The 13,717-nt window shown below is 36.1% G+C and overlaps 1 protein-coding gene across 1 annotated transcript; it reads right to left on the reverse strand.

Annotated features, from left to right (window-relative positions):
• Positions 1-4,218: 4,218 nt before the first annotated feature.
• Positions 4,219-5,331, reverse strand: LPAR4 (lysophosphatidic acid receptor 4). The gene has a single exon (XM_060002146.1). It carries the CDS (start codon positions 5,329-5,331, stop codon positions 4,219-4,221), a length of 1,113 nt encoding a protein of 370 aa, XP_059858129.1.
• Between the last annotated feature and the right edge of the window lie 8,386 nt (positions 5,332-13,717).

Below are 13,717 nucleotides of genomic sequence, written 5' to 3' on the forward strand. Positions count from 1 at the left end.
GGAAGCAGTGGGACGTATACAGCTACGCAAAACTCTGAATACAAGGGGAAATTTTTATTCAGTAACCAGAGGCAATTTTGGAAAATAGGGCTGTCTGGAGGAAGGCAGTGTACGTTTTGGACTCAGTGGTACACAGGGTAGTGTCAAGAGAGTGGGACAAGAGAGTTGCAGTACAGAGGCTTTACCAGAGGCTCAACAGATGATTCACCATTTACCAGGACAGTCATCTCTACCCATCCCAACCCTGCTTCAGTCATTTGAATTAACCAGACTCCTTTTATAAGATGCAAACAACAAAGGGAGGATTAAAAGCAGTGGGTGGAGGGGTCAATCATTGGCCACTTAATGTAAATCTGTTCAACGTGTCACTGTCTTGACAGACGTTTATGTATTGTTTTCAGTCCACAAAGAAGCACTATTTCTGTAAGAGGTAGGGAGAGATGTTAAAGGGCCATAGGAAAGACAGGTAGAGAGCTTGGGAAACAATAGCAAACATAAGGTACAGGGGTTTGGGGGTAGAGACAGAGGTGGAAGAAAGCTAATAAGGATATGACACCAATGACATGTCCCCATTTTTTTCTGAGGATCTGATCTAGAAGGTCACTAATCACAAAGTTCTTATAATTTTAAACATAGCCTAGGGCTAATCATGCTGGTCATGATGTTAGAAAAGGCAGTGTTTGATGTCATCACATGGGGAACCAATACACAGAGTGGTTTATGAGATGCTGACATTGCTTTCCCTGAGAGTTCGAAGGCATGGGGACAATGACTATGAACTCCCTGTGCTGCTACTCTGGGACCACCACCTGTTTTAGTTATTGATCAGTCAGCCACCTATTTCCAAAATCTTCTAATTGTTGTCAGATTTTTTTTCTCCCCTGACTTTCCCCAGGCCTCCCAGTCATCCTAGGATGTTTCCTCAAATCTGAGAAATCAGATTCAAGAGTCAGCTTGGCAATAAACTCCAAATAAATCAAAGCCAAGCTGGACAAACCAACTTAACCTTTCAACTTGATCTCTGAAAAGTCACCCATGGATTTGCCATTTGCAACTCTGCATTAGTCTTTAGACAGCCTCCAAAACAAAGTACTGGAATTGGTTTGAGAACAAATATACTTTAATAAGTTCTTTCTTGAAGGATGGAGGAAAGATAAAAGAAAATTGTCTCTGGGTGCCCACAAATAAAGGCAAAGTTGAAGGTTCCCTTTTCTCCACATCCTCGTCAACATTTCTTGTTTCTTGTCTTTTTAATAATAGCCATTCTGATAGATGTGAGGTGGTATCTCATTTGACTTGCATATCCCTGATGATTAGTGATGCTGAGCATCTTTTCATGTGCCTGTTGACCATCTTCCTTGGAAAAATGTCTATTCAGGTCTTCTGCACACCTGAAACTAATATAATATTGCATGTCAATTGTAATTCAATAAAAAGGGAAAGTTGAATAAATAGTTGACCAAAGTATAACTGCTAGATAATCCAAGTGTATTTTATTACATTTAATAAGCATTTAAAATCCAAGTTGTAAATACAGTTGAATGATTGCTTTTGCTTTTAAATGTAAAATAAAAGGCAATTTTACATTTAGTTTACATTACATTTTGTTGGTTACATTGTTAACATGACAAAAATTTTTATTATTAGCAAGTTATATTAACTATAAAATTGGAAATCAAGATAAATTGAAATATGGAAAAGTAAACAAAACTAAATATGGAAATTACACAAAAGGAAACTGGTTTATTGATATATTTTATGTCAACTTGGTTAATATATCCTATTAAATGGTTTGGTGTCATAATCCTCAAATTTCATAATTTTGAGAGTCCAGGGCACAAACAAAAGTTCACATATAGTTTATACTTACAAGAAACAGAAAAGAAAGAATACCAAAAGAAAAAGATTATTCATACTTTGATTACTAATTTGATTTTACAACATAACTTAACAACCAAATTTTACCTAACTTAACCTAATTTCATCTAACTCAACCTAATGCCTTACATATTCTATCTATTGCATGTTTATTTTTAGGACTTTAGATCATGAGGAAAAAGTAATGCCATTTTTGAGAATTCATTTTTATTATTGTTCTATTGTTTTAGCCTTTTTTTCACTTAGTTCGTAACCCAGGCACAGATTTGGTGGTTTTTAAAATTACATTAGGCTCTTGGATTTTTATCTAAAAATCTTAGTATTTTTAAATCTACATATGTCAGAAAGAAAAACAAAGGTTAATGAGAGTTTTAACAATTTGCTTATTGCTTTAAAAGTTTTACTTTTTTGTCGTTGTACGGTTTTTAATCTCTCCTTGGCACAAGTTCAGCAACTTACAAGATGCATTGTTCCTGAAAGTTTTACTTAAAAAGTCTTAGCATTTTAAAATTATCACATCTCCAAATAACTTAAAAATCGATTAAAACATATTTTAAGAATATTTTGGTTTGGTTTTGTAGTGCTTTAATTGTGTGTGTGTAGTATGCATGCAGGATATTTATTTCCACTGCTTCTTATATGAGAACAAATGTAGCATCTTTCAAACTATACCGCGCTCAGAAGTTTTGTTTATAGGTCTTAATATTCTTAAACCTACACTTCATCCAATAAATAGTAAGAGATTATAAGGATGTTTTTGTTGCTTTTGTTGTTTAAGTTAGTTATAAAAAATGTTTTCTCTTCTTTTGTATACCTTTAAATATTGATTTTAATTGCTCTTGAACTAGATGCCAGTTTAGCAGCTTCCTAGCTGCATTTTAATTCAAAGCATCATATGAAAGTTATAGTATTTTGTAAGTTTGAAAAATGCTCAGAAAAAAAAGTTCTAAGTTTTTTGTGTGTTTTTTTTTGTTGTTTTCTAAGGGGTCATTTTGTTTTATTTTTTCCAATGAGGTCCTGACCTGGGCACAAATGTAGCAGATTTCTACCTGTATTGTACTCTAAAATTTTTTACAAATAATTCAATATTTTTAAGTTTACATATACTCAAAAAATAAATAAAATATTAATGCAAGTCTTAGGAATTTTTTGTTGTTTTTATCATTTTGCAGTTTTTCTGTTTTTTGTTTGTTTGTTTGTTTGTATTGGTTTAGTTTGGTTTATGTATTTTTTTTCAATATGCTCCCAACCTGGGCACAAATTCAGCAGCTCTCCAGCTATACTGTGCTCCAAAATTAATATGAAAGAATAAGTAAGTTAAAGTTACAGATCTCTACTCCCTCCCCCCAAAAATGATTAATGCAAGTTTTAAAAAACTTCTTTTGTTTTATGGTTTTTTTGTTATTGTTTCTAAATTTTTTCAATTTGCTCCTGACCTGGGCACAAATGCAGCAGCTTTCTGGTTGCACTCTGCTCCAAACTTTCATATAGAAAATATTTATAAAAACCAGTCTCTGAAAAGAAGGATAATTGGAAATTCTTAGAAAAAATGTTGATGTCTCTTAGTTTTTTATGAATATTTGTTGTTTTATGTGATTTTCCATTTTGCCCTGTTTTGGGCACATATTTAGCAGCTTTCTGGATCTGAAGTTTCATATGAGAAATTTAATGTAGTGTAGAAAAAGGAAAACGTTTTTAAAAACTGACACTGCTGGTGACTGCAAATATGTAAATCCAGTTAATCTTCTGTTTCTTCCCAGCCATATTCATGCAAACAAAATTTATGTTTCTGCTTTCAAAATATATACAACAAATTTTGCTAGCTCTCTTAAATTTGATACTTTTTATTAATAATGTTAAGCTAAAATATGTTAGTCTGCTAAAATAAACTCAATGACAATTCAAAAAGAAAAAAAAAGACTAGCATATATCAGTAGTAACACAAAAGGTTGTTTTTTAAAAAAAATAATCCCTGAATTTGTTCTATATTTATAGGCCCAACCTAATTACCAAATATTATTGGAGTAGAAATATATTTTTTAAAGTTTTTAAGTAATCTCCATATCACTAAATCCAAGGCTACTGTCTACTTATATAATGTGGTACAATGAATTTCCAACCCAGCAGAAGAATTTGGCAATAACTTTTTGTTGTTATAATTAGACCTGACCTATAATTATTGAACAAAACAGCATATGTACAATAAACATTCAAATAAATGTATCTGACTGTATTCAGTACATTATTCTCAATATCATTAGCTTGAAATCTTTTCTCTTATTCATAGCATAGGAAAATCGTAGAAGAAACCATATTTGGACCTAAAGAGATTTCTCATACCTAGAAGGTGGATTCTAGCATTAATTCACCACCATTATGTGTTGTTTGATCACTAACTTCCTCTTGAATAGCTGGAAGGGAAGGCTTTGTGGTCAGAGGTGTTTCAGTCTTAAACAGAGACTCCATCCTGATATGGGTATTGATGTAGAAGGACTTCTGAAAGGACTCAAGGGTGAAGTAATAGATGAAAGGGTCAAAGCAACAGTTCAGAGTTGCAAGGCACAAGGTGATTGGGTACATAATCTTTGCAAATCTTTCCAACAAGCAATTGGTAATGGCTTGGGAGCGCACTAGGGCATACAGGAAGAGGACGGAGTTATAGGGTACGAAGCATACCACAAAGACTGCCATATGCACTGTGATCATCTTCAGCACTTTTTTCTTATTGGTCCCAATTTGAGACAGTGTAGCAGGCTTACGGAGGGTTTTTAGCACCACAGAAGAGCAAGAGACATTCAGTATCAAAGGAATGATAAAACCAACAACTTCAATAAATATGGTTATCTTGGACAGATAAGTCTTCCATACACGTTTGGAGAAGCCCTCAAAGCAGGTGGTGGTTGCATTGTTGACATTAGTGGTGGAGAATAAAGAGGCTGAAATACCACCACTGAGGACTAGGATCCAGACTCCAGCACACACAATGGCAGAATTCCTCCTGGTCCTAATGGTACGAGATCGGAAGGGATAGACAATGGCCAGGAAGCGATCCACGCTAATACAGGTAAGGAAGAGCATGCTCCCATAGATGTTGGTTAGAAATGCAGTCCCAGAGATCTTGCAGAGGGTGTCACCAAAAGGCCAGTGGCGGTTGAAATTGTAAAATATTTTGAAAGGTAGAGTGCAGACAAAGAGCAAATCAGAGAGGGCCAGATTGGTGATGAAAACAGCCGTCTCACTTCTCATTTTCATGCGGAAGCAGAAGACAAACAGAGAGGCACTGTTGGTTATCAGACCCAGGATGAATACAACACTGTAGACAGCACCATTCAGATTATACTTGAAGGAATCATCAACAATGCAAGTATTATTGGCAGTAGCATTGCCCAACCTGGGTCTGAGGCTTGAATTTAAATCTTGGAATTGGAAGTCAATGAATCTTCTGTCACCCATGGATTTTTTTCAGGAGGCCTGCTGGCTGCAGGGTTCAGCACTCTGAGACTAAGGACTGGTAGGAAATGTTTTCCTCCTATGGGAGACAAGATGGAACCAGTCATCAAATCTACCTTCCATCCACGATTTCTGTGGAGTAAAAGATATTCTGTCTACCCAGACTGGAAATAACATGCACATTCAATTCAGTTTAACAAATACCTTTTGAGTACCTACCATATGTTAAAAGGTACTACAAGAGTATGTTGCAGGAGTAGGAGAGATCACACTCAAGGCAGTAATTGCAATACTGTAGCACTGCAATGCACAGGAATAAGGTATTTGTTTCTGGGGAGCTCAAGGCCGGTAGGGGCAGGGTGGGGGCGAGGGTGACTCTGATGGTTAAAACAATGTTAATACTTTGAAATTTGTATGATTTTTTAACTTTCAAAAGCATGTTTTATTTGATTCCTACAAGTACACCATAAGGCAGGCAAGGCAGGAATTTATCACCATGTTACAGAAGCAGAAACTGAGGCTTATGTAATTTAGAATTACAATAATGTCAGAAATGGAAGAACATGTAAATGATACAGTCAGAACCAGAATTCAGGTGTTTTTAAAAAAAATTCCTAACTAAAGGATTATCAAGCTACTCTAAATTATCAATACATTGTCTACTTTCCAGTATTACTAAACTTCATTGTCTGAGTATTAGTTCTACTGCACAAGAGTACAGGTGGATATAGGACCTCCAGGACAACCTCTTTAAAAAGTTATGAGTAAACTCCTGAATTAAAATGTTGATTCACCTTTTCTTCCAAAATATAAGTTTAGAGAGCAGGGATCCCTCAGTATATTAAAGTTCTGGCTAAAACTTTTTTCACTATACTACATTGCCTTTATAGAGAGATATTTCAAATGACAATCTCAATGTTTCCCTATTTCAGACTATGGTCCCTTTCTAAGCTTTGTTCATGCCAGACCCTAAGCCTTGGGTATTTTCCTACTCCCTCTCCCACTGCTCATTCCATCAGTTACTATCATGCCTTCAGCTCTTAAAATGGCCCTGGTCAATAAAGCCTTTCCTGGCTGAATACAAGTGAAATATGAAAGGTAGATTTGAGGTGAACAACCATCCCCCTGTACATTTCTGACCTGGCCAGTTACATGCCCTCTGCCTGCCACCACTTGTACACGTGGCTGTCACTGACTAATCATCTTTGTTGGGTATCTGAACCATCATTGTTCAAAGGTGCATACAGAAATCTTACTAACCATCTCCTAGGTCAACAGCTGCCATTGGAGGACTGTCTTCTGAATGCTCTATAATACACTATGAACAAGTTGCAGCTGAATGAATTGTTTTCAATGAGGAAGATATGGAATAAAAGTGGTTTTTGTTCTTGACTTATCCAGTAATGGGTTTTCATATGATTATATTTTAAAACGCGAAAACCATTTCTCTGAAGTGATTCCTCCTTATGTCACTCTTTCCTTCCACCTCCCAGGGAACAGGTCAAAGGGCCTCTGTATCAGAGAAGGGAGTGGCAGGGGGAACCTGCCATAGATATAGAGGCCTGAAGTCACTTCAACCAGTGTTTGGCCTGAGGGGAAAAAAACTGGTTTGAGAAAAAAAAAATCACTCACTGCAGTGCCCAGAACGAGAGCTGACCTTGGAGAATATAGGGTGCAAAGCAAAGGGTTGGCATTTTTAATAGCTAAAGTTTTAAAGTTAAAATTGGAAGTGTGCCGTTCCTGATTTCTCATTCAACAAAGCTTTATGGAGTGCCTCCCCTTAGAGCCTAACACTGCTCTAAGATCATATTTCTTCTTGGCCATTTCATCTCACAGGCCCAGCTCAACTTTTGCCAGAAGTAACCTTGGTATACGAAAACAGGCTATAGTAGGAACCTTGACAAAGTAAGGTCCAGGAGGAAAAAAAAAAACAGAGAAGGAAGAAATAAAAATAGATTGGGAGAGCAGAAGAGAAGATGGCAAAGAAAGTAGCAGAGAAGGAAAAACTGAAGAATTGAGAGAAAAGGGAGAAGAAAAGACAAAAAAAAGAAGATCTTGCTGGAGAGAGGTCAGTGCTTCCATCTAATTTGTATTGAGGGCTTGGAGGGTACTCCCAATTTATAAGTCCTCCAATTTCACCCTCTCTACCTTGCTTCATCTCACTTCTTCCAATTTTCTCAGAAAAAAACAGTACACAGTGGCCAAGGGGGTGGCAGAAACAAAAAGAGTGGCAAACTTCTCAACTGCTTAAACCATATTATATACTATTTTACACCCCCACACGCTACCCATTAGGCTGGAAGTCATTTTTTTTCCATTGTTGAAAGAAATCAAGATAGTCAAAAATATCCTTCTAACATAGTCACACAATCTAAAGAAATTACAGGAATGCAAAACCCCTAACATTAAAGCCAAGCTTCATTCACTATGATCTGCTTGCACCTGCCTTCTACAAAAAGTACTGCTAATAAGTTTATTTTATTTGAAAAATGCTTTCATAATAGAAGTCTCTTCACATTTGCTCAGACTCCCTCCAGTCTGCCCACTGGTGACCCTTTTACACAGTATACTTCTAGTTCACTGGCTATGTATTATTTTGTACTTCCCAAGATGGCATGTTTCAAATAGGTGAGCTTTACTCCGCAGTTATCTATTCAGTTTTATATCTCCCAGAACATATACACTATACCCACAGCAGGCAGTCTGCAAAAGCCTGGCACTTCTGCTTTGCTGCATTGAGTAACCAAATCCTGTGGGAGAGAAAGGACCACAGACAAGAAAGCATTACAGTCTCAATCCTGAAGAGAGAGCATGGGAAAACTGTCACTAAGGCCCTATTCATAGCTTTCTCTTGCTCAAACACACAGCCCCTTTGCTGTCTCGCAGCGAGGGTGTGGTGCTGGGATTTAACACAGCACTGTAAGCAAGGAGTTCTATTTCTGATTCAGACACTGGTTCACTCTGTAACTTGGCTATACTGTTTCTCTTCCCTGTATAAACATTACCTCTAGCCTCACAGCTGAGGCTAGGAAGATTCAACAGGGCTTGTGAGTAGCTTTATGAGCTTGACCAGCATTCAGCCCAACCTAACCACAAAGAAACATTACCGGAGTTTTTTCCTTCTCCCTCCTCTGGCACAACTGGACACCTATGTCTCTGTCTTTCTTGGTATGCTGAACTTCATATTAGCAACACATCTTTCTCTTCACACCATGTATACCCTTTACTTCAGAAATCCCCCCTTGAGTTTCAACCTTAACTACACAATTTTGTCATAATGGGACAATCCAGGAGTGTGTCCCAAAAGGAATATCTCCCACTGAGCTATGGTTAAAAAAAATCAGAGAGGCATTTGGCTCTTAAACTAATTCTGAAGGAGAATCAGTGAAAAAGAGAAACAAGGTCTCTTTTCTGACTGGCTTCCTTTCTTTTGACTGAAATAAACAGTGTTTTTTAACCACTGGATTTTCCTAAATGGCTAACATATTGTGCACTGAATGGAGGCAAAGGGCCAACACTTGAGCTTCAGATAAGATGAAGAAGAAAAAATATAGGCTGACACAGTTAATTACATCTTTCACTGCAAGTAGCATTAGACTATTATCTTGTGAAGACCTTTACAGCCAATTATTTTAACAATTAATCACCTAAGGGTTCAGAGTGCTGATTGCATGTATTTGCAGTGACAATGGACAGGAAGCAGGTCACCTGGAGGTTGACCAAAGAGAAATCTAACCCTTGCTGAATTTTTAACTTTGACCTACACATATGGAGCCAGTATAGGCAGTTCATAGTAGTGTTCACAATGTTTTTCCCTTATAAAAAAATTCTAATCATAATGAAATATACCATGTTTTCAGTCTTTTGGGCTCCTGAAGGAAGTAGAGTTAGCCTTTTTGCCCTATAAAGATGAATACCTAAATTACTTCACTAAGTGCTAAATTTTCAGGTGATACATTGGAAACAAAGCTCTAATTTCTGGCATATGCCCAGTAGCCTAGAAAGGCTGGCTTGCTTTTGTTCCCCACAGAAGACAATCCAGAACTCAGGGAGGCAAGGCCTTGAAGGCAGAGTATACTTAAATTTTCTTGCTTTGCTCCCTTTTTAATGAACTTGGGTCAGATCAGAGTGCTTCTGATCCCCAGAGCATTTCCTCTTTCTACTGGTCGAAGTTTAGGAACACTGACACAATAGTTTTCGGAGGAAGCTGAAACCTATTGTGTCCTTTCTATAAATATCTAGCAGTGAAGCAAACTAAAAAATACAAAAATGTTGCAAAAATACAGATTAAAACCATCCTGCTGGAGTAATAGGGAATATGTCTAGACTGCCACTCCTCAGATGAGTGGCTGCTAACAGAGAAGACTCCTTAAGGAAATTTTCTAGGCCAAGTCACAAACACAGATCACAATCATTCACACGGTTCCAATTGATGTTCCTATGCATTGGCTGCTGTTTCATAATAGTTTTCAAAACACAACCTAGCCTTATAAAATTACATATGGAGGAAACCATAGGTAAATGTTTCACTCTAGAATTGAGCTGGGAAATTGATCTATATCAGGTCTCATCTCAAACAAGCCTCTCTCTGTGTCAAATGTTTAGACTGACAAGCTTGTTTACTTTATTTTTTTGTCCTCATTTATTTTTATGCAAGAAATATCCTTTTGAAAAAGGCTTTCTATGTTAAATTTGGTTCACACTAAGATTATTATGGCTGTTTTGTCCCCCTACTTTATTTGAAAAGAGGAGGAAATTGACACAGGCCCTAATCTGAGCAGTTCCTATCCTCAGTGTTTAACTTAATTTTTTTCACCAAAAAATATTCCAGTCTCTCACTAACACTTCACTTGATAACACAGTCTAATTTTTGGAAAATAATGTGGTTTAGTGCTCAATATGATGGGACCAAAGTTTGCATCAACCCTACTAAAGTAGAATTTTCCCTAAGAGTAAGTTATAGAGTAAGACAACTGTAGACAAATTGCTCAACCTAATCTAATGAAATTGTCTAGAGTCTTCAGACTTAATATCTCATCTCAGCAGAAGCCCCAGACCTTTTGGGGGAAAAAAATTAGATATTCCTAAAAGAGCCCATTTGCAAATCCTGTGAGGCTCTTAAATTCCAGCTAGGAATCTGGCTTTATTTCACATAGTTGAACAGATAAATTAGTTATCAATTTGCATACCAATTCATCTGATATACTTGGATACTGATCCTGATAATATGAGCAAAAGCCATGTCTCCCACTGCTAAAGGCATATACCAGTGGCAGAGAAGGTTTAAACCAAAGAATCAATATTCTTTTACATCATACCTGCCTGGATTATAATAAACAATTACAACTCTTCCATTCATTCTGGATTTTTGGATCATATAACCTATAATAAATTGGAAGCACTGGTTAGAGAAGTGCTGGAGAATAAAATTAAGAAGTGCTGGAGAATAAAATTAAGAATTTTAGAGAAAGTTATTACCAGGACAGTGGTACTCACCACATTAGTTCAAACCAAATTCTGGAACCAATTTTATCCAAGACTTGGGTGATCAATGAACTTTCTGGAGGTACTGTGGTTAGAGATTTCCTCCAATGGATGCTGTGAAATAGAATTACTCACAATAGTGTGCCATGGAGAGAGCTTTTCAATAAAATGTATACCAAAATATAAGGTAAAGAAATATATTACATGATATAAATCAGAGTAAATGAGAGCCAACATATTTTAAAATGGTATCTAAATGCTTTGGATTTCATTATTACAGAGTTGCAGATAACATTTTATTTTCAAAGCTTGTTACTGCTATGTCATATTTTGTTAGTTATATTGACACACATAAAGTCCATGAGTTTATGTAACTTATAATCACTTAAAGATAACTAGTGACAAAAAGCATAAAAATACTTCTTCCACTTTATAAGGTAATACATTACATTAAAAATAACTGAACAAAGATTTATTTGGCCTGAAGTTGTATTGGTTCTTTGTGGGTTTTTTCTGTTTTATTTTATTTTCTTTTTCCCTGGCAGCAACTGTTACTATTGGGCAGGAGCCTTGATAGGAGAAGAGGAAAGGAGACTGGAACAACAGGTAGAGACCTTACTGCCTTGTCTCTAACACCCCCAACCCAGCTGGATTTCTTTCTTCCCTGAACTATAGTGATATGAGCAAGTCTTCAATTACTTCAGTTAGCACACTGACAATCACTGCTCCCTCTACTAGGATGTTCTAGGCCAACCTAATATAGCATGTCTGTAATATCTTCAAATCACAATTCTACCCAAAATACTGGTATAGAACCAGAAATACTCTGCGGTGGAATTCATACAGGTAGCAACTGAATTTGAACCCTACTCACTTACTGCCTGTAAAGTAGAATCATCTGCTAGTGGCAAACTTACACTATCATCACATCTCACCCTCTTCTGAAGGTGGCCTAAACGAAGCAGACTGCTATGCTTCAACTCTCCTGAAATAATTTTTCTCTAATCTAAGGGAATCAAAACTTAAAAAATAAAATCATTAGATAATTTAAAATATATTTGAGATCACCTTAACATTAAGGAGAATTGATTTTCACACTCCTCCAGAGAGCAGTATTCCTGGAATGAAATTAATATTATTTTACTGGTTTATCTTAAAGAAAGACAGAAGCATTAACATTTCTTTCTTTTATGGCTTTCACAATTGATACAGATTATAAAGAAAACTTCTTTTTGTTTAGAATCAAAGCAAACCAGGAAGTTCAAATACCCAGAAATTTTCATATTTGGTGTTAATTCAATATAGCCACGTCCAGGCACATCACTAGCTAACTGTGTGAGACCAAGTCATAGTCCCTTTCTGTACCTCAGTTTCTCTTCTCCTTCCATCTTTTCCTTGATTAATAGCAGCCTTCAACTCATGTTATGGCAGTGTGGCCTCACTGGCTGTTCCCTCCTGTCAGTGTTTTTACCTGTTCCCATTTGTCACTGCAAAAAAAATTTTTTAATCCCTCTAAGTCTGAGATAAGGGGAATTAATTTTTATTAGACTCAATGAAATTATTGCTAGATTTATTTTTTAATGATGTATAATTTACATATAACATTATATTAGTTTCAGGTGTATAATATAATGATTCAATCGATATTTGTATATATTGTGAAATGATCATCACAGTAAGTCTAGTCAACATCCATCACCATATGTATTTTAGATTTATTTTAGTATCAGAAGTAAATATTATTAATTATTGTCAGAAGCTAAGGATCACAGATCAAGCTGCCATTTATATCGTAAAGTCTCCCTAATATCCTCATTTTCCTCATCCTCTGTCCTTATGCCCATATCAGCTCTAATTGTCTAGGTCTTAATCCTTGACCTTCTCTACCTGTTCCCCAGTGACCTCTCTCCTCAAAATATAAGGTTATCGAAATACTTCAGAACATAACTATAGAGAATCAGTAGACTACTTATCCCATGCCTTGCTCTAATTACTTATCTACTAAAAGTGAGGATTGATTCCAAATGGTAGGTAAACTCCTATTAAGCTCCCAATTTTCAGTACTAGTATTCACAAACACATTAGTGAGTTTTTTCCTCCCCTGTAAGAAGGCCAAGAGTAGACTATACACAATGACCATACACTGAGAAAAAAAAGGCAACTATACAATTAAGCCTTATCACAGTAAGGGCAACAATTCTCATTACATTTTCTGTCAAATGGAATTGAATAGATCAAGCTTTAGCTAAACTTGGCCTGAGTGTTTCTGTAGGGCATATTCCCAGTCCTCTCTTTAACTTTTGTGAGTACACATTCTGAGGGGCAGGTCTGATTATTCCAATAGGGCTTTGATTTGCATCTCTGATTAGCAGGAGATGCTTTAGAGTGTAGCTGCCATCAAGTGTATCAGCTGAACTCATCCTTTATAGGAACAGCACATTTCATCTGTGACAAGGCAAAAGGATTTACAATCTATGTTGATGGGATATGTTATTTGAAATTTTATTCTGAAAAATAAACATGTTTCAAAGCCACTGAATAATTTGGAGCTTAGGTTATTATTGTTGTCTTCATGTTGGTCAAGGAAAAAGAAAGCTGGTATAATTTGGTAAGGTAGCAAAGCAAATAACCCCACCAAGCTCTGAAATGTTCTAATCTTCTAATTTGTCTGGTCTTTTCCACAGTGGAATAATAATAAATTACATTGCTCAATTTCCTAAAACAAAGTAACCAAAATACAATATTTATCAATTCAACAAAATCTTGTAAGTAAAAATCTTAAAAATATTCAGGATATACAAGAAGAGAATTTTAAATATGTCACATTATTGCATTTGTATGGAAAATAGCACTTAAGTTCACATATAAGGGCAAATTCCATTTATGCCAGAATTAGTTTTTCATT

The sequence above is a fragment of the Delphinus delphis genome, chromosome X, assembly GCF_949987515.2.
Source record: "Delphinus delphis chromosome X, mDelDel1.2, whole genome shotgun sequence".
Lineage (NCBI taxonomy): Eukaryota > Metazoa > Chordata > Mammalia > Artiodactyla > Delphinidae > Delphinus > Delphinus delphis.

Coding starts and splice junctions, on each gene's coding strand:
- LPAR4 (XM_060002146.1), bottom strand. CDS start 5,331: ATGGGTGACAGAAGATTCATTGACTTCCAATTCCAAGATTTAAATTCA.